The sequence below is a fragment of the Chlorocebus sabaeus genome, chromosome 16, assembly GCF_047675955.1.
Source record: "Chlorocebus sabaeus isolate Y175 chromosome 16, mChlSab1.0.hap1, whole genome shotgun sequence".
In the NCBI taxonomy this organism is placed as follows: domain Eukaryota; kingdom Metazoa; phylum Chordata; class Mammalia; order Primates; family Cercopithecidae; genus Chlorocebus; species Chlorocebus sabaeus.
This window is the reverse complement of record NC_132919.1, coordinates 36,417,081-36,439,452: the sequence shown is the minus strand read 5'-3', so window position 1 is coordinate 36,439,452 and position 22,372 is coordinate 36,417,081. Positions and strand designations below refer to the sequence as shown.

The following is a 22,372-nucleotide window of genomic DNA, read 5'->3' as shown; positions in this document are numbered from 1 at the left end:
CTCAAATTTCTAGAAACAGTTTTATATATTTTATACAGTTTTCTAGTCATTTGTGGTAGGAGGTCAAGTCTGGTGCTAGTTACTCCATTATAGAAAGAATTTTAAATTTCTAGATTTATACTTTAATAGTATCACTTTGGTTCCTATGTTTAGTTGAGAATAAATGTACTATGTATGCTTTCTAAATTTTACTTTAGTTCCTTGGAGGAAAAACAGTCACAGATAAAATGGTTTAGAGCCTATTTGTGATTTTTGATATATATTCTGAGGAGTAAGGAGAAAAAGATGCTCATGCTTTCGTGGCTTTGCTATTATTATCACATAGGGACTCCTACTCCATCTCCTCTGTCGCTTAACTGACTTTTTTCATTTATTCAGTGAGTATTGAATGTGTAAGTCATTAATTGTATTGATAGGATGAATCAGACATAGATCCTGCCATTATGATGTTTACAGTCTAGCCAGGAGAGAAGCTGTACATAGAAACTTTAAATCCAAGATAGAGATTGAAAATAAACAAAAATGGCTGAGCACAGTGGTTCACACCTATAATCCCAACACTTTGGGAAGCAGAGGTGAGAGGACTGCTTGAGGCCAGTAGTTTGGGACCAGCCTGACCAACATAGAGATACCTCATCTCTACAAAAAGTTTTTTAAAAATTATCTGGATGTGGTGGTGTGCACATGTAGTCCTAACTACTTTGGCGGTTAAGGTGGGAGGATATCTTGAGCCCAGAAGTTTGAGGCTGCAGGGAACTATGATCGTGTCACTGCACTCCAGCTTTGGAGTGACAGAGCAAAACCCTGTCTCTTAAAAAAAAAAAAAAAAAATCAGTACAGGTAAAAGTGGTGTGGGAAACCCAAAAGAAATAGCTTAGTTGTATATTATTTTAAATGTTGGATTTAAACAGCCTACTTAAATGGGGAATTGTAGATTTCTTTTTTCTGTTTTAAAGCCTCGTTTTGGTTTAATTTTCTTACCATTTTGGATGTAATAAATTTGAGTTTTGGTTTTGGTCGTGATTATTTTTTAGCAATTGAATTGTGAAACTAAAATATATGTGTGGAAGATATATTATCAGGATGAACTGAACTCCCGAGAAGAGAATTCTGAGGTTTTATAATCTTTGTTGATTTGACCCTTAGTGGAGGAATCAGACATCATTGATCTTGAGAAACGCTATTGGTTATTGAAGGCTCAGTCCCGGACTGGACGATTTGATTTAGAGACATTTGGCCCATTGATTTCACCACCTATTCGTCCATCTCTAAGTGAAGGTAGGAATCATTCCATTTTCCACATATGTTCACTGGTAAACATACCTGAGCCCATCTCATATTTGAAACCAATACATTTTAACTCTAAGAAACCATCTTCTTATATGTTTGCAGGTATAATGGAGTGGGGAAAAATGAATGGGAATTAGTATTATAGTCTTGAGCTTGATCTTCTACCTGTTATAACCTTGCGCATAAATCAGTTTAGCTCTCTGCACCTGAGGATGCTCATGTATAAAATGTGTTTGACCAAGTCAGTGGTTGTGATACTGTGTACCAGTGAGGTGCATTAGTAGCTAGTGCCTGGAGTCATGTGGTGGCCACTGAATGGGCAGAGCTCCATGTTTCCACATATGACCTTGTCTCTTCCTCCAGTAGGGTGCCTCTACTTTTTTTTCTTTTGCATAAGAAGATTCCACTGCTGTATTCTCCTCTCCAAAAAACATTTAAGAAACAATTAGACTAGACCATCTCTGAGGTGCTCTCTAGCTCTAAACTTAGTGCTGTTACCTTTTTTTCTTTTTTTTTTTTGAGGCAGAGTTTTGCTCTTGTTGCCCAGGCAGGAGTGCAATGAGGCGATCTCGGCTCACTGCAACCTCTGCCTCCTGGGTTCAAGCGATGCTCCTATCAGCCTCCCGAGTAGCTGGGATTACAGGAATGTGCCACCACGCCTGGCTAATTTTGTATTTTTAGTAGATATGGGGTTTTTCCATATTGGTCAGGCTGGTCTTGAACCCCCAACCTCTGGTGATCCACCCACCTTCAGCCTCCCAAAGTGTTGGGATTACAGGCGTGAGCCACCGCTCTCAGCCTGCTGTTACTTTTTTAAAAATAAAGAGTACAAAGAATAATTGTGAGCACATCATAAAAATCATATTTGGAGGCCGGGCGCGGTGGCTCAAGCCTGTAATCCCAGCACTTTGGGAGGCCGAGACGGGCGGATCACGAGGTCAGGAGATTGAGACCATCCCAACATGGGCTAGCACGGTGAAACCCCGTCTCCACTAAAAAATACAAAAAACTAGCCGGGCGAGGTGGCGGGCGCCCGTAGTCCCAGCTACTCGGGAGGCTGAGGCAGGAGAATGGCGTAAACCCGGGAGGCGGAGCTTGCAGTGAGCTGAGATCTGGCCACTGCACTCCAGCCTGGGCGACAGAGCGAGACTCCGTCTCAAAAAAAAAAAAAAAAAAAAAAAAAAAAAAAAAAAAAAATCATATTTGGAGTGTGAATACTTGGGTTCTGCTTCCAGCTCTCACTTTTTAAAACTTATATTTGACAAATCATGTAATCTTCTCTGAGCTTTAGTTTTCTAATCCCTAAACTGAGGGCACATCGTTAGATTCTTGGAATATACTATCTGTATTCTTCAAATTTCTAGGAGTACTCGTCAGGGGAGATAGAGTCTGGGTTTCTACCTACTTCAACAACAGTGCATTGTGTTTTTACCTTTTTAGAATTGGGGTTGATGTATCATTTCATTTGAAAACAAAATTATTTCTTTTCTTTTTTTAAAAAATGTTTGGAAACCACAGGATTAGATTATAAATTCCCTTTGTGAAATTTAAAATATTCATGTATAAAAGATTAAACAGTACAAAGAGACACTGTAGTAGAGAATTTCTTTCTCTCATGTTGCATAATGTATCTTCTTTTGCCTCATGAAAGAGCTTTATGGGAGCTTATTAATGATACTATAGTGTATCTTTGAGTATTCATTTAATAAGCAGTTCAGTTTTTCTTTCTTTTTTCCGTTTTTCTTCTCAGTCTAAGTAAGGATAATTGTTGTAAATTCTGACCTTTTTTTGGTTTTTGATTTTTATTTATTGACTTCAAAAATATATAGACATTTTAGCTATTAAAAATGATGTAAGATAAATATAGATGGACATAACCAAACACTAAAGAATTGTAATGTATTTTCTGCCACGATCACAAGTTTCAGTTATAATTATACCAAGAGGAAAGAGATACTTCCTGAAACATTAGGAACTGCTAATAAACTTAAAAAACAAATTCAGTCAGTTTATGGGAAAGAGTCATTCCTCCTTTTGTAAACATGTCATTATTAACACTAGGAAGCTTGGCTGTGATTTATGGTGCCTCTTCCTATTTTACAGGTTTGTTTAATGCTTTTGATGAAAATCGTGACAATCACATAGATTTTAAGGAGATATCCTGTGGGTTATCAGCCTGTTGCAGGGGACCCCTGGCTGAAAGACAAAAATGTAAGTGTGTTAAACATTGTCAGAAAATTGCAAACTATGTAATAGAGAGAAAATCAGTTTTCATCAATGTAAAATTATCTATGGATTAAGGCTTGAATTTTTATAACTCTGTCAGATTAGCAAATATTAATCTCATATTGGGGTTTTAGTGAGGTCACTCTAAGGAATCAATCACCTCTTCTTTTTTACTATGGAATAATTGGGATCTTTGCTATTAACAATGGGGTTGATTTTCCTGAAGAATCTGCAATTCATGATAAATGAATCAGATCAGCTATGATGTAATTGAAAATTTTAAACATTTAGGAAATATTTTCTGGTAGAATTTTGTGTCTTACGTAAGTTGAGGCCTAAGTCATTTTCCATCACTGGCACGGATTAATATTTCATTGACAAAATAAAATTTATGGTCAAAACTAATTTTATTAAATGCTAAAATGATCTTTTTTAACCTAACTAAAATGTTGTAGCATAATTTGGAAGCATAAACACATTGCATTATTAAATCTTAACCATATTTGAAAAAATGCAGGCATTTACATTTAATTGGAAACTAACTTAAATATATTTACTGGGGTCATTATCTCCACGTCTTTCTAAAATAAATCTTCACAAATGTTGCATATTTTGGGTGTGGTGTTCAATATTTTTATCTTATTTAGTACTGTTGTACTATGATGCGCTCAATTGATTTAATAGCCAGAATTCTATTATGGAGGTATATGAAATAATTTTTCAACTAAAAATTCAAATCTCTTTTTTTATTCCCTGTTGTTATACATCTAACAATGTTATAGATGTTAGATGTTATACATCTTAACAATTTACTGTTAGATGAGGAAGCTAAAATCTCTGATTTTTGTTGTTGTTGTTGTTGTTGAGACAGGGTCTTGTTCTGTTGCCCATGGTGGAGTCCAGTGCAGTGGTGTGATTGTAGCTCACTGTAACCTTGAACTTCTGGGTGCAATGGATTCTCCCATCTCAGCCTCCTAGGTAGCTGGGACTACAGGCATTTACCACCATGCCTGGCTAATTTTTTTTTTTTTTTTAAATAGAGACAACATCTTGTTATGTTGCCCAGGCTAGACTCAAACCTCTGGCCTTAAATGATTCGCCCACCTCAGCCTTCCAAAGTGTTAGGGTTATAGACATGAGCCTCCATGCCCCGCTGTGCTTTTCCATTGAAGTTAATTGTTGCCTTAAAAAATTTTTGTTTTAATTTCTTTTTTTGCTGATGAACTAATGGAAGTTAAACTAGAGTGATTCATTTGGAGTTAAATAGCAAAGCACTGGTGTTCTAATTCTTACCATGTTGTGTTTGAATTTCATTAAAGAGTTAAAATTGTTGGCCAGGCATGGCTGCTCACACCTGTAATCCCAGCACTTTGGGAGGCCAAGGCAGGTGGATCACCTGAGGTCAGGAGTTTGAGACCAGCCTGGCTAACATGGAGAAACCCAGTCACTACTGAAAATATAAAAATTAGCTGGGTGCGGTGGCAGGCACTTGTAATCCCAGCTAATTGGGAGACTGAGGCAGGAGATTCGCTTGAACCTGGGAGGTGGAGGTTGCAGTGAGCCAAGATTGTGCCATTGCACTGCAGCCTGGGAGACAGAGCAAGACTCCGTCTCAAAAAAAAAAAAAGGCCTGGTGCAGTGGCTCACACCTGTAATCCCAGCACTTTGGGAGGCCGAGTCAGGCGAATCAGAAGGTCAGGAGTTCAAGACCTGCCTGGCCAATATGGTGAAACCCTGTCTGTACTAAAAATACAAAAGTTAGCTGGGCATGGTGGCTGGTGCCTATAGTCCCAGCTATTCGGGAGGCTAAGGCAGAAGCATCGCTTGAACCTGGGAGGCGGAGGTTTTAGTGAGCTGAGAACTGCACTCCAGCCTGGGTTACAGAGCGAGACTCCATCTCAAACAAAAAAAGATTTAAAATTGTTTTTTACAAAGAAAGATTGAATGTACATTAATTTTACTGGAAAGGTAACAGGGAAGTGAACTGTCTTTATATCAACTTATGATTCTTGATATAAATAGGATTTTTTTTTTTTTTTTTTTTTTTTTTTTTTTTTTTTTTTTAAATACAGAGTCTCCCACTGTTGCTCCGGCTGGAATGCAGGGGCACGATCTTGGCTCACTGCAACCTCCGGCTCCCAGGTTCAAGCAATTCTGCCTTAACCTCCCGAGTAGCTGAGATTACAGGTGCCCGCCACTATGCCCAGCTAATTTTTGTATTTTTAGTAGAGACAGGATTTCACCATGTTGGCCAGGCTGGTCTCAAACTCCTGACCTCATGAATTCGCCCACCTCAGCCTCCCAAAGTACTGGGATTGCAGGCGTGAGCCACCGTGCCCAGCCATAAATAGGATATTTTAAGCAAACAAGAAACAACTCTGCTGACCTGGCACCGTGGCTCACACCTGTAATCTTAGCACTTTGGGAGGCTGAAGCGGGTGGATCACTTCAGGTTAGGAGTTTGAGACCGGCCTGGCCAACAGGGCGAAACCTTGTCTCTATTAAAAATACAAAAATTGGCCAGGCATGGTGGCTCACACCTATAATCTCAGCACTTTGGGAGGCTGAGGCGGGCCAGTCACAAGGTCAGATCGAGACCATCCTGGCTAACACAGTGAAACCCTGTCTCTACTAAAGATACAAAAAATTAGCCAGGTGTGGTGGCACGTGCCTGTAGTCCCAGCTACTCAGAGGCTGGGGCAGGAGAACTGCTTGAACCCGGGAGGCAGAGGTTTCAGTGACCCGAGATCATTCCACTGCACTCCAGTCTGGGCAACAGAGCAAGACTTCATCTCAAAAAAAAAAAAAAAAATCACCTGGGTGTGGTGGTGCGCTCCTGTAATCCCAGCTATTCAGGAGGCAGAGGTTGCAGTGAGCTGAGATCATGCCACTGCACTCTAGCCTGGGTGACAGAGGGAGACACCGTCTCCAAAAAAGAAAAAGAAAAAAAAAGGAACAAGAAACAACTAAACAACTCTGCAATGATCAATTTTGAATATTAGAAATTAACCTAGGGGCTTGCATTACTTCCTTAAAACTTGTAAGGTATTGTAATATTTATTGTGTAGTAACTTGACCCTTTCTTTACAGTTTGTAAGGCATTTAGCTTTAGATTTGGTTGAAGCGTAGGGTCTTATATCTGAATAATGATTTAGAGATATAGATTCATGATATGCAGGAAGTCCTACAAGTTCTGAGGAGTATAATGACATAGTATAGTTTATTACAGATGAGAACTGTTCCAGGAAACATATACTTGCTTTAAAAATCTAAGTAATTATACAAGGGCAACTTCTAGTAAAATATGTTATACCTCAGAATACAAAAATAATTTTCCTCCACAAGAGTTTCTTTTCATTAGTTTGCTTCAAGGTATTTGATGTTGACCGTGATGGAGTTCTCTCCAGGGTTGAACTGAGAGACATGGTGGTTGCACTTTTAGAAGTCTGGAAGGACAACCGCACTGATGATATTCCTGTAAGTTCTGATTGTGTATGTCTTGTTGCATATAAACTTCCAACAGGAAATTGCAGGGAATTATTTTCTTTAAAAGGATAAAATAATTTTTTATTGCCTTTAGTTACTGTATTATGCTACTCAAAATATTTATAGCTGAAGATGCAAAATTGGGAAGAGAGTTTGGGTTAGAAAATCTTAAACTCAACTATGTAAAATAAGAATGAAACCATAGGAAAGTTATCTTAAGTTTTAAGCATATATGAGAATCTATCTATGGTAATTATAAAAATACTTGAGCAAGGCCGAGCGCAGTAGTTCTTTCCTGTAGTCTCAGCAATTTGGGAGGCCAGGGTGGGAGGATCACTTTAGCCCAGGAGTTTGAGATAATCCTGGGCAATGCAATGAGACCTCATCTCTACAAGAAAAACAAAACAAATCTTGCTCTATATACAGTAAACTTTAGCCATTGAATAACAAAATCAAAAGTATATCTACTGACTCTTTTTCTAATTACTCCTTTGGGTTGTTTTAAAGGAATTACATATGGATCTCTCTGACATTGTAGAAGGCATATTGAATGCACATGACACCACAAAGGTGAGTCTAGGTAGAACTAATGTGTCTTTTTCCAAAAATACCATGTACTCTGTTTGGGATGTATAGGTTATATACATGCTTGAATCTCTTCTGCATCCTCCCTACCAAGTACTTATCTGGACCTGTGGGTAAAACACCTCCAAGTTATCTCCAAAGAGAGCCATTCCATCTTTAAGCAACTCTGAAACTGTATGTGCAAACATTTATTATAAGTCTGTGCTAGGCATTTTATAAGAATTATGTAGATACAGCCCTTGACAACTATAGCCTATAATCTATATTTCTTCCATTTGACTAAGTTGTGGTAAGGCTAACCTTATATTGAGCAAAAGAAGTCAAACAAAAAAGAATATATACTGTATGATTCCATTTATATGAAGTTGAAGAACACAGAAGCAAAACTAACAAATAGTGATAGAAGTTGGAATAGTGATTGCAGGGGTGTGCAGATGAATTGGGAACAACCATAAGGATATCTGAGATGATGGAAATGTTTTTTTCTCTTAATCTGGCAGTATATATATTCTCTCTCTCTCTCTCTCTCTCTCTTTTTTTTTTCTTTGACAGAGTCTTGCTGTGTCACCCAGGCTGGAGTGCATTGGCAGGATCTCAGCTCACTGCCACCTCTGCCTCCCGGCTTCAAGTGATTTTCTTGCCTCAGCCTCCAAGGTAGCTGGGACTGTAGACGTGTGCCACCATGTCGGCTAATTTTTTTGTATTTTTAGTAGAGATGGGGTTTCGCTATGTTGGCCAGGCCGGTCTTGAACCCCTGGCCTCCAGTGATCTGCCCGCCTTGGCCTCCCAAAGTGCTTGGATTACAAGCATGAACCACTGTGCCTGGCCAGTACATCTACTCTTTTAAAAATTTTTTTCTTTTTTTTTTTGGGGGGGGGACACAGGATCTTGCTCTGTTGCCCAGGCTGAAGTTCAGTGGTGGGATCTTGGCTCACTGCAGCCTTGACCTCCTGGGTTCAAGCAATCCTCCCACCTCAGCCTTGTGAATAGCTGAGACTATAGGGGTGCACCAACATGCCCAGCTAATTTTTTTTTTTTTAAGAGACCAGGTCTCACCATGTTGCCCAGGCTGGTTGCAAACTCCTAGGCTCAAGCAGTCCTGCCTCAGCCTCCCAAAGTGCTGGGATTACAAGGCATGAGCCACTGTGCAGGCCTAAAAAAAATTTTTAAATGGTTATGCTAAGGACATCTCCTGTGTCCTTTAGTGGCAGCCAGAATAAGCATGTAATAGCAAAAATAAACATGTACTTTATAAATAAAAAATCCTTGACTTATTTAGTTTGGTAACATTGATTACTAATGTTATCATAATAGATTTACTATATATTTAATATATATGTTTACTATATAAATATAAATATATTTACTATATATTTAATATATAGATTTACATAATATATTTATCCTATAGCTTGCATTACTATGATGTCTATGTGTCCCTGTGAAATTGAAAATAAATTACCTGTATAAGACACATTTGCATAAATTTGAGTCTTTCTACTGAAACATTGACACATACCAAGTAGCAGGTTGGTAGGATCTATACCACAATGGTGTTATTAAATAGAGGTTTTGAATAAATAAAGAACATCAGTTTTTTTTTCTTTCTTCAATCAGTTTTTTTTTTCTTTCTTCAATCACAGTTTCAGAAGAACTTGTAATGGCCCTATTAACTGATTCTCAATAGAAACAGATAATAGATATGAGTTTCAGGCTAGAGCTTTGACAATTCAGTCCCCTTCTTTCTCCTCTCTCTGTCAGAAACTAAGGTATCGACTTCTGTTTGGTGTGTATGAGAGCAAAAACCAGGAAAAATTTCGGTTAGAAAATTCCTTGTGTGGACATAAAATTTTGAACACCTTTTTTCTAAGTGTTTCATAAGTATGTAGGTATTTTTGCTGTCAGCTTTTAGGTAAGATGGGGTTTCTACTTCTTGCTCTGCTGTGAACATTAAACAAGATCATTTAGCTGCTTCAATTCCATGTAACCATGATAATGAAATAGTAGTAGTTTAGGATTGAACTTGGATTTTTTAACCAAGCCTATTAACAATATTCGCTGGTGACTAGATTGTACCATTACTCATTCTTTTCCTGACTACCAAGTCTTCTCTGTCTTATCTAATTCATCTATTGACTATTTAATGATACTCTGTAGTGTTTCAAGAGATCTAGATGTTACCCTTTGATAGTTTGTAGTAGAGAGGTAAAGATAGACAAGTGTGATCAGGGCTATGTTAGAAGTTGAGGCTGGGCATGGTGGCTCTCATCTATAATCCCAGCACTTTAGAAGGCTGAGGTGGGAGGATCACTTGAGTCCAGGAGATCTCAACCAGCCTGGGTAACATAAGAAGACCCTATCTCTACCAAAAAAAAAAAAAAAAAAAAACCCAAAAACTTAGCCAGGCATAGTAGCACATGCCTATAGTTCCAGCTATAAGGGAGGCTGAGGAAAGAGAATCATTTGAGCCTGGGAGGTCAAGGCTGTAGTGAGCCATGATTACACCACTGCACTACAGCCTGAGCAACAGAATGGGAACTTGTCTCAAAACAAAGGTTAGCACCCGGTATTATGGTGGGAGGATAGAAAGGGAACCATGTAAATTGAACTTTGAAAGTTCAGATTTCTGCTGGGATGCAGCACTTTAATAATTACTTAATTATGGTTAACACAAGTAAAAAGTTGAAACGTGATTCCTAAAAGAGGTAACAACTAGGGGTAGAATAGAAGACATTGCCGGCACGGTGGCTTAAGCCTGTAATTCCAGCACTTTGGGAGGCCAAGACGGGTGGATCACGAGGTTAGGAGATCGAGACCATCCTGGCTAACACGGTGAAACCCCATCTCTACTAAAAAATACAAAAAACTAGCTGGGCGAGGTGGCAGGCGCCTGTAGTTCCAGCTACTCGGGAGGCTGAGGCAGGAGAATGGCATAAACCCGGGAGGCGGAGCTTGTAGTGAGCTGAGATCTGGCCACTGCGCTCCAGCCTGGGCGACAGAGCGAGACTCCGTCTCAAAAAAAAAAAAAAAAGAATAGAAGACATTATTACTGTATAGGACTGTACAGTAAGACATCCTGTATAGTCCTAGAACTGCAAATATTCTGATGTGGCTGGAATAACAGATTCATATATTAAAGGCTATAGACCTAGATTGGGGCCGTATCTTGAAGGGCCTTGGATACAAACCTCAGGAGTTGAACTTTATACCAAACTGTGGAGAAACCTCCAAAGATTTAAGCAGAACAGAGCAAGCGATCAGCTGACAGTATTTTGAAAATCAAGGCCACATTTATTTAATTTATTAATTTATTTATTTTTGAGATGGAGTCTCGCTCTGTTGCCCAGGCTTGAGTGTAGTGGTATGATCTCGGCTCACTGCAAGCTCTTCCTCCCGGGTTCACACCATTCTCCTGCTTCAGTCTCCCAAGTAGCTGGGACTACAGGCTCCCGCCACTGCACCCGGCTCAATTTTTTTTTTTTTTTTTTTTTTTTTTGTATTTTTAGTAGAGACGGGGTTTCACCGTGTTAGCCAGGATGGTCTTGATTTCCTGACCTCATGATCCGCCCGTCTCAGCCTCTAAAGTGCTGGGATTACAGGCATGAGCCACCGCGCCCGGCCTAATTAGGGCCACATTTAAATGGAGGACATTTACAAATAAGTCATATAGGTTGAGCATGGTGGCTCACGCCTGTAATCCCAGGACTTTGGGAGGCCATGGTGGGCAGATCAACTGAGGTCAGGAGTTCGACACCAGCCTGGCCAACATGGTGAAACCCTGTCTCTACTAAAAATACAAAAATTAGCTGGGCTTAGTGTCGGGTGCCTGTAATCCCAGCTACTCAGGAGGCTGAGGCAGGAGATCCACTTGAACCTGGGAGGCAGAGGTTGCAGTAAGCCAAGATCACACCATTGCACTCCAGCCCGGGCAAGAGGAGTGAAACTCTGTTTCAGGTAGATAGATAGATAGATAGATAGATAGATAGATAGATAGATAGATAGATAGATAAAATAAGCCATATAGTCAGTGAATTTGCTTTAGGAAAAGTTCATATTATCGATACCTTGCTTAGCAGTAGTCCTAACTGCAGTCAGTAAAACATCCACTAAATTGGGAGAAAATAAAATCCATTTACAATTCTAGTTTTTAAGCGTAATGCTGTATATGTTTTTACAGTGTGTTAATTATTACTCAGGTGTCAATATAGCAAATGGGCTTTTGACCATCATTGTATGCATGATGCTTCTGTATGGTGGTATCTATTATTTCTTTTCATGATGTTTCTTTCCTTTTGGACAGTATTAACATATCTTTGAGGTCATTATACCCTCACTCTGAAAATTCTTCCTTGAATATTTGTGATTACTAGTTTAACTACATAAAAGAATCAGATTATCATCTTAAAAATACTTTTTACCATCTTAAGCATTTTATGTTTTTTTCTATTAGATATGCAAGGTTCTTATACCATATATTAATAATTTATTTCACATATCAAATTACATTTGTCCTTTTGTTTTTGTTTTTATTTTTGTTTTTTTGAGACAGAGTCTTGCTCTGTTGCCTAGGCTGGAGTGCAGTGGGGTGATCTCGGCTCACTGGAATCTTTACCTCCCGGGTTCATGTAATTCTCCTGCCTCAGCCTTCTGAGTAGCTGGGATTACAGGCTTGCGCCACCACACCTGGCTAATTTTTGTATTTTTAGTAGAGATGGGTTTCGCCATGTTGCCCAGGCTGGTCTCAAACTCCTGACCTCAAGTGATCCACCCACCTTGGCCTCCCAAAGTGCTAGGATTACAGGTGTGAGCCACCATGCCTGGCCTACATTTGTACTTTTTAAACAGCCATTATTTTATTTTTATTAGTAGCATTTTAGATTTTCAAGTGATAAAATTAATAGAAGTTATTACATTTTCACATTTCACTATGATTTCCCTATCTGTTCTAAATGCTGAGTCCTATAAAATTAAAATGAGTTTACACTAGCTGTTAGTTTTGTCATCAGTGCAGAATCATTGGCAATTATTACTTCAAAGATAAAAAGTAGCATTTTGAAATATAGCTTATATTCAACATAGCTTTTCCCTGTATTGGCATTCTTCATTTTTCTGTCCTGGAATTTTACTTGTGACTGTTCAGTGTAAAACTTCTTAATGCGATGGAATTTATCAGAGCATAATATCCTCACCCTTAGAGTTCATTAAGTTATGTGACATGTTTCTCTTTTGCCTCCTCATGACTGAGGTACATGATGTGGCAGAGCTTGCAGTTCTTCTGGTTTTTTTTTTGTTTTAAGAATTAAAATTTTAGTTATTCTCAATGAATGTTATAGGGGAAGATACACTATTCTGACTACTATCAAGTGTAGGATAAATTTACATGTGTTGTGTGTATTCTTTATTTAAAAATTGAATAATACTGTATAAGTCATTCTGCAATAATTTTTTTCTGAATTTTCCTAAATCTATATATAATTTTCTATCTAGCATATGAAAGATGCTTAGTAAATAAATGTTTACTTAAAAAACTTAGTAGAATGTTTACTAAGCGTCTTTCATATGCTAGATAGAAAGTTATATATAGATTAACTTAGTCTTTTTATCATCTGCATAGTATTCCATTATGATTATGCTATGATTTATTCCTGAATCTTTTTTATTTTTTTTTTTTAGTCTTGCTCTTGTTGCACAGGTTGGAGTGCACTGCAACCTCTGCCACCTGGGTTCAAATGATTCTCGTGCCTCAGACTCCTGAGTAGCTGAGATTACAGGAGCCCGCTACCACACCCAGCTAATTTTTTTGTATTTTTAGTAGAGACTAGGTTTCACCATGTTGGCCAGGCTGGTCTTGAACTCCTGACCTAAGATGATCCACCCACCTCAGCCTCCCAAAGTGCTGGGATTACAGGCATGAGGCACCACACCTGGCCTATTCCTGTATCTTTTAAAACCGTATTGCTATAGCCAAAAGTAATTTTCAAAGGCAAGGGGAATACTAATGACGGATGGTTACGGAAGTAATTGACAATTCTGATAGCATTGTAATATGAACAACAGGTCTCTAAGTCAAAGATCCTTTTGTGCATAATGTATTACAGTTCCAGATGCCTTTAACTTCTTTATAGTTAGTACTCACTTAATGTTGTCTTTAGTTTCTTGGAAACTGCAACTGTAAGTGAAAGGGTATAGAACAAAACTAATTTTACCTTAGGCAAACAAGAGTTAAGTTCCCACAGCATATTTCTAGTCACAAAAACATCACCAAACTTCTAAATAAAGACCCCAAGCACTTCTAATATTAAGCTTTGAAATAAATGTAAACTATAAATAGATCTAAGAAAGATTGATAAAAACAAGGTAATTATTTACCCAGTTTTTGGTGAATTAGTGAGTGACAGCAGCATAGTGGTGATGGGCTAAATCAAGGGATAAATGTTTGCAAAATGAAAATTATAAGAAACACCTCCTACCACCTTGTAGTTCAAAAACTAACAATAACAAATATGGGAGGCTCATTGAGTACTTTCTTAGCATATCATTTATTATCATACATTTGTATGATCGTTGCATACTTTATGAGTTGTTATTTTATGGTAATTTTTATTCATTTCCAACCCGCTTATTCCAGTTCTGGTTAGTGGCTGGCCAGAGCCTATCCCTGCAGCTCAGGGTACAAGACAGGAACCAACCCTGTACAAGACACCATCCCACTGAAGGGCGCACTCACATGTATATCCATACTCATACTGGGACAATTTATTATTTTTTCATTTTTTTGTTTTTTTACATCACAACATTGTTACATGAATTGTTTACAATACAGACAAAAAGTGCATATATGCTATCTGTGAACACAGCTCAGTGCAAAATAGTGACTTCTCTTTAAGAGGCCGTGATTCCTATTTCTAGCAAACTAAAGAGATTGCAGGTTGGTCTTTATCTTCTCAGTGTTGCCTAGAAATGATCTGTAAATGCATCTTCCTCCTGCTACTTACTATAAAATGTAAAAAGAGAGTTAAAGGAAAGCTTCCTTGCTGGTTCCTACCATGTGAAAGATGCTATATTCTATTTTAGCAGGGCAAATATGTGGAAAATACCTAAATTTAAATGTTATTACAAAAATGAAGCAATAATGAGATTCTGGCTAAATGGGGCACTAAATAAGAATAATATATATTTAAAGGATTTAAAGCAAACAACAAAAAAAGATTGTTTAAAAAAGTAGTTCTAGGTGCACTGTAAGCATATAGGGTTTTTTCCCCATGTGTATTTTTAAACAATGGAAGGGTGAAAAAATAGGGTCACCTGTGTTAGACTAATTTACCTTATAGTATATGCTGCATCAGATGGAAGTTTTGCATTGTAGTTACAGAGAAGCATAGTTTGCCTCATATTATGGCAGTTTATCTTCAATCAAAACCTTCCAGAGTCATTTTATTTTAGAATGTCCTGTAAACATTCAAATCGCCAGAACATGACTGTACAACAGCGAAGTGTTCTCTTGCATTAAATTGAAGATATCTGTTTAATTTTTTAAAAAGGAAAAGAAAATGTAGGAAAGGCACTTAGAGCTGTTACTTTATAAGTACACAACACCCTACAATTCAAGGCATCTTAATCTCCACCAGGATCAACAACAAAGTCATTTTTGTCATGCTGTTAAATCCATCATAATGGCTGATGCAGATTGGTCAAAGGGATCCAGCAAACACTGATGTCCATAATGGTGTTTTGGCAACGAATATGTAACTCTTGGTCAATAGAGAGTTTAAAAGATCTTCCCTTTCTTCTTGATCTTTGCCAAGATTCTTGAAGAGTTCTGATGTTCTAAAATACATTGTTGACTTCTCAGTTTGCTTACTCATCCTCAAACTGACAGCAGTTTTTCTCTTAATTCTTTTTGCTGTGCTTCCAAATTGTTTTTTATTTGCATTAAATGAATGTAGTATTCATTTATCATTTGCATCATTTCATGTTTTTCATTTGCATCATTTCATGGCACCATTGGAGCTCAACTTCAGAATCCTTCAGGTTTTGAACTACTTACTGACCATCTCAAATACCTGCTGCCTTGATCTCCATCTTCTTCATTTTACCTACTTGCTCCCTTTTTCCTTCTTCCATTTGTGCTAGAAGAAGACTCTTAGTAAGCTGCCATTTATTCTGTTATTGAAATTGTGCCCTAAAGAGTTAAAGAAACCAATGACTATACTCTTGGGCTTACAGGATAGCAGCTAAGAAAAGAAACAACTTAGTAAAAAGCTGAAACTAAAACTTTTCCCCAAAGAGTAGGAAACCGATAACCAGCAGAACTCCTTGAGTTTGCAGAATAGCGGATTGAAGGAAAAAAACACCAAAAAACTGGCCTGTGTGGTGGCTCTCGCCTGTGTAATCCTAGCACTTTGGGAGGCCAAGGTAGGAGGATTGCAAGGCCAGGAGTTCAAGACCACCTGGGCAGCATGACTAGACCTTGTGTTTTTGTGTTTTTCTTTTTTTTTTTTAAGCCAGTTTTGGTAACCTGTGCCTCTAGTTAGGAGGCTGAGGCTGGAGGATCCCTTGAACCTAGGAGTTTGAGACTGCAGTGAGCTGTGATCACACCACTGCACTCCAGCCTGGGTGATAGAGTGAGATCCTGTATCTCTTTTAGAAAGCAAAATAAAATAAATAACAACTTGCTGAAATGCTAACCCTCTCTCCATTGTGAGATTTTAAAAACTGGTTGAATTGGCTAGAACCAATATGGCTAACTGGAGTTTATGCAGAATGAGCTTGCTAATTCCCATTGCATGTTTCATACTGACTCCCCCCAATTTCCACATGCGATCCATGAAGTAACATGAAGAAATAACTGTGCATGCCCAAGGACTTTTCAGTCCTCTCCTTCTAGCAGTCACCTGCCAATCCCAGAATCCACCCTATAAGGCTTTTTTAATAAAATTATTGCCTTAAAACCAGCACAGGGGGACAGACTTGCCATCTCCTTTTTGGTTGACCTGTTTGCTTTGCTTTTCTCAAAAACCCAACGTCATAGTATTGGCTTCTATCTCATCAGGCAGCAAGCCTCCCTTGCTTGGTAATGTTATCAACTCCATTATGTCACAGCTGCCAGTTTTCTGCTTCTGTAGTTCTTCATTATTAGTAACATCTTTCAAGTTCTGCACGTGTGTTCTTACCAATATGTTTCTTAGAATGATGAAATCACATTGTTCGTCAGTGTTTTTTATTCTATGGGAAGGACCTGGATACTGTGGAGAATACAAATCTGTGAGGAATAATAAATTGATTAATGTTAACTGGCCCAATCCAGATTCACCTGCTACCATAAGTGTGAATTCAAACCCTCTCTTCACCAATTTTTTGTGTACTTGATTTGGGAGATTGGCAGATCTTACATAGCCTTTGAGGTTCTTCTGTTGCCGTGGTGCTGGCATTGATGTTCCTCTCCTCACAGCAACAGATATCACACTATAGTGGGACAATTCAGACACTCCAGTTAACCTAACATGTATGTCTTTGGGATATGGGAGGACACCTGGAGAAAATTCATGCAGACATGGAAGGAATATGCAAACTCCACACAGATAGTGGCCCCAGCTGGGAATCCATTTTTTTTTCTTATCAACATTATAATAAAATGATGTTGAATGAAACATTATTCAAGGACCTCTGCTGTACTGATTTGAGTGGGAAAAAAACCCTTATCACAGCACTTCCTCTGTTGTAAGTGAACAGGACAATTTTTTGAAAAGTGATCATGATAAGAAAGATTCTGTGATTCAGTGTTAGTCATAATCTAGTGATTTGCCTACCCCTTTCCCTGCCTTCTGCTTTTTGAATGTGAACTTGTTTGTAAAAACAGAAAGGAGTTTTTGTTTTTCTTCCTTTCCCTTTAGCTTATTTCTCTACCCTGATTTGGAGGATTTTCTTTATTATTATTACTTTTTTTCAAAGAGATAGTGTCTTGCTATGTTGCCCAGGCTGGACTCATGCTCTTAGGCTCAAGCGATTCTCTTGCCTCAGCCCCTGGAGTAACTGGGACTACAGGCACATGCCACCATGCCCAGTGATTTTTCTATTAAATCCCTCACGTGTCTGTTGTTTGATTATAAGACAGTTGATCTATACACCTCAGTGATTCTGTAAGTCAATATTTTTTTCTCTTTAGAAAACAATGTAAATATATATATATTCCTTGTTAATAGTGCAGACTGCCACCAATACATTTGAGGCATAAAAGGAAGCGGGGACAAATAATGTTACTAGAACTTGTTTATTGATTTAGTTATCTAAACCTTTTAAAGAAAATGGGCAGTATTTCTTACTGCGTTGATAAAATTCCCAGATATTTAGTGAATTTTGCCAACCATGTATGATTAAACTATATATGTTTGCATTACCACAAATTGTAAAATTTTGCTATTGAATGCATTTAGGGAAACCTACAGGAATGAACTTGAACTAGTTTACCTTCTGCATTGTAGGGGAGTTAGGAAAAAGTAAAGAGGAAGAAATTGCTTTTCTGTGTTAGTCAACATTTAGATCATGGTGGGTGCCTGCAGTCCCAGCACTTTGGGAGACCGAGGTGGATGGATCACGAGGTCAGGAGTTCAAGACCAGCCTAGCCAACTTAGTGAAACTGAGTTTCTACTGAAAAATACAAAAAGTTAGCTGGGCATGGTGGCGGGCACCTGTAATTTCAGCTACTTGGGAGACTGAGGCAGGAGAATCACTTGAACCCGGGAGGCCGAGGTTTCAGTGAGGCAAGATTGCGCATTGCACTCCAGCCCAGGCAACAGTATGAGACTCTGTCTCAAAAAAAAAAAAAAAAAGAAAAAGAAAAGAAGATGTTCCTAACATGAATGTCTCTGTTTCAGATGGGTCATCTTACTCTGGAAGACTATCAGATCTGGAGTGTGAAAAACGTTCTTGCCAATGAGTTTTTGAACCTCCTTTTCCAGGTATGTTTAAGGTAAATAACAGCAACAGAGGGTAGTAGTACCAGTACTTCTACATCTTTTCCATCATATAGTAGTCAGAGTTGTTGTATCTAGGCTGCAAAACCATATGTTATTTAAAAAAAAAAAAACAGAACTACATTACACATCTGAAAGATGGGTGCTTGCTGAAGTTTCTCAAAATGTGATGTGGGAAATAGGAAAGTGGGATGTAGATTATTTTAACTCATTTTAGAGTAGTACACAGACATATAGAGAGTAAGTTGCAAAAGCCATCATAATTTGCTAGTTTCTTCATTATTGTCTTTTTAAAAGGGCTTCCTTGTAATAAGACTGACCAGGAGAATTTTTTTAAAAGAAAATAAATAAATAATAAATAGCCTTCCTATTAAGTAAGGCAGTATGACCAGAAAGATGCATCATAAGGAGGTAGCTATACATTTTTCTTTTCTTTTTTTATTATTTTATTATTTTTTTAAATTTTGAGACAGCTCTCGCTCTGTCATGCAGGCTGGAGTGCCGTGGTGCAAGCGTGTCTCACCGCAGCCTTGACTGTGCAGGCTCAGCTGATTCTCCTTCCTCAGCCTCCCGAGTAGCTGGGACTACAGGCGTGTGCCACCACGCCTGGCTAATTTTGTATGTTTTGTAGAGACAGGTCTTGCTATGTTGCCCAGGCTGGTGTTAAACTCCTAGGCTCAAGTAGTTCTCCTGTCTCAGCCTCCCAAAGTGTTGGAATTACAGGAGTACACCACCACACCCAGCCCAAGTTTTTCAAAGTATACAATCTCTCTGATTAAGAGATCATTGAAGGTATGAGGCTGTTTCCTAATTTTTATTATTTAGAAGGTCCAAGAAAGATTAAGCGGGAAGGAAGAATGAAAGCTACCAGAAGTCAACACTAAGTCATAGAGCTTGCCAAATTTTAACTATTGTCCTAGTTAAACTAATTCTCTTGCTCTGATTTTTAAGGATAATTTAAGTTTTCCCATTTTTATAGTTATTCATAAATATTTAACTTGATTTAATAGTGCTTATTTTAGTTTCTTCTTATTTTATTTTTCTTTTACCACTGTGAAGGTCAGAATGGTTTAGTATGTTTATACGTATCATGATCTACCATTTTAAATAATGAACTTGTCTGCAACACATCTATGTTGGAATAAATGGAAATTGGTCTCTTCCTGAGAGCTAATGACTAAGTTTTATGTATTTAAAATATATATAATCTGATAGGCCTGTAAATCAATTATTTGCTTTATTACAAGTTATAATTTTCAGCATAGATTCAAGTTGATGGCTTTATAAAATATATATGAAAATAATATAGATCACCACTATAAACACAACAGAATTGCTTGGTAACATGAAAATTCGTCAACTATTTTTTATTTTTATTTATTTATTTTGAGACAGAGTCTTGCTCTGTCACCTAGCCTGGAGTGCAGTGGTGCAATCTGGGCTCATTGCAACCTCCATCTCTCAGGTTCAAGCGATTCTCCTGCCTCAGCCTCCTGAGTAGCTGGATTACAGGTGTGTGCCACCACCCCCAGCTACTTTTTGTATTTTTAGTGGAGATGAGGTTTCACCATATTGGCCAGGCTAGTCTCAAACTCCTGACCTCAAGTGATCAAAGGTCACTCAAAGGATTAAAGGACCTCAAAGGATTATAGGTATGAGCCACCACGCCTGGCCTGGTCAACTATTTTTATCTCATTTAAAATAATATCCTCAGTAGTGGGTTCTGTAGGCTTTTTTTTTTTAATTGAACTATTGTTATTTTTTAAAGTAACAATCTCATATTCAGTGTACGAAGTTATTGTATGAACAGTACGTGAACGTATTCAATGTATTGCTTATGTACAGTTGACAGTTCATATACTGTTTGTACATGAACATATTCAGTGTACTCTTTATCTCATATTCACTGTATGAACATTTTGGTCACTTAAGTTTGTGTCTGAGTCATGTTGTAGCTCTCACAGAGTATAGCATTTTGACTTTTAGTTTTGCCATTCCTATTTCGTCATTCTTACTGTGGACTTGGAGTGGCACTGTTTCTGTGACTCTTAACTTATGAATAAACATATACTTTAGATTTGCTTATGTGTATGCTTCCAACATTTTATACTGAAAAGCTGAAAAAGTTTTTTTCAGGAAACACCCTGAACCTAAATTTTACTATATTTTATTTACTCAACACCTAAATTTTATTGTATTTTACTGTATGTGCTTTGTCACGTATTTGATTATGCTCATATGAGCAGACAGTTATGCTAAATTGTTTTTATTTTTATCTGTGTTTTAAAATTGATAGAGTTAGCTTGTTAGGTTAATGATACAATATTGAATTATGCTTTTATTTGCCAGGATCTCACACATGGCTGAGTGTTTTGACTATTTAAAATCTATCATATGCAAGTGTCAGAAGAATTATTCTGAAATCTATTCCTGAGGTAGTATCTTCCCCTTTCCCTTTTTCTTCCTTCCCTTTCTCTTCCCTTCTTACCTAGAGATTTGAAAGTTAGCCTCCATTGAAATGGCTTGTTTAAAAAAAGCAAACAAAACCCCAAAACCACAAGGCTAAAGTTAAAATTTGCTCAAGTGAAAAACATAATTCATGAGTTGAAAGCTGTTGCTAATTCCGATTCCCATTTAAGAAGTGGATCTCATGCAGAGAATTTGAAATAGTATGCAGTTAATAAACTTTGATTTACCATTTTTTTCCCTAGGTGTGTCACATAGTTCTGGGGTTAAGACCAGCTACTCCGGAAGAAGAAGGACAAATTATTAGGTAAATTTGTAGTTTCAGTTATATAGTTGAAATTTCAAATACTTGAAATATATTGGTTACTGAGGAACAGCGTGTCCTATTTTAATGTAATCATTAACTGTTTCTCAAAAATAGTTACATATTGAAATATTTTTGTTAAAGTACCTTCCTAGATAAGGGAAGGTACTATAGATTAATTAAGAAGGCAAATTCTATTTAACATTAAAATTGCACTGAATACTAAATTTGATTTTTTGAAATGAGATAAAAAGTAACCAGTTTTCTTTAGTACCAAAATATGTTTATTGTTGGAAAAATTAGAAAATAGAGCTAAACAAAAAGAAGCAGAGAAAGATTTTATAGATAATTTATAGATAATTGCTGTAGACATTTTTAATATTTATATAAACTTATGCCCACAATGATATTTGTATGATTTAAATAAAAATGGGAATATTCTGAAATACCTATTTTATTCCCTGCTCCTATTTTCACTCTAGATCATATAAAATACTACTTTAATATATATTAGAATAAAGCCTTCTTTGAATATAATTTTAAATGATTGGTTTGCAGCCCTGTTCATCCTCTATTATTCTTTTTTAATATAAGCTTATTGGACCAATTTTGTTAATAAAGTCTCTATGTCTTGGCTTAAGGATTTACTTTAGGATAAATTACTTAAGATGAAATATCTGAATTATATTTTAAAAACAAAGGTATGCATGTTTTATAGCTATATTCTAATTTTTAATAACTTGAGTGTCTTTCATTGCTTTGTGACATTGCTGTTATGCTACACATTTGTGTAGATAGTTTCAGAAATGTGACTGAATTTCTAGTAAACTCTGCTTTTAAAATAAACTCTCAATAGGTACTGTCACTTGACTTTTTCTTGAAAGTATTGTGCATACAAACTCTTCAGTAGTTTCTTCTGGCTTGGGTTTCTGGATAGATGGGAGTTTACTAAAATAGAGTTGTTTGGAATACCTGAGAACAGGATTACATATTCAACGTTTAAACAGGACATGCCAGTTAATACATAGATAGTTAAAGTAGT

The 22,372-nt window shown here is 37.4% G+C and overlaps 1 protein-coding gene across 4 annotated transcripts in view; it reads left to right on the top strand.

Annotated features, from left to right (window-relative positions):
- The window catches only part of USP32 (ubiquitin specific peptidase 32), a 219,310-nt gene that overhangs the window by 122,865 nt on the left and 74,073 nt on the right, over positions 1-22,372 (top strand). For all 4 annotated transcript variants that reach the window (XM_008011187.3, XM_037993075.2, XM_037993074.2 and 1 more), the window contains 6 exons: positions 1,147-1,278; positions 3,394-3,501; positions 6,878-6,993; positions 7,510-7,572; positions 18,462-18,545; positions 21,272-21,333. In XM_008011187.3, the coding sequence (XP_008009378.2) occupies positions 1,147-1,278; positions 3,394-3,501; positions 6,878-6,993; positions 7,510-7,572; positions 18,462-18,545; positions 21,272-21,333 (565 nt within the window). The remainder of the gene's footprint in view (positions 1-1,146; positions 1,279-3,393; positions 3,502-6,877; positions 6,994-7,509; positions 7,573-18,461; positions 18,546-21,271; positions 21,334-22,372) is intronic.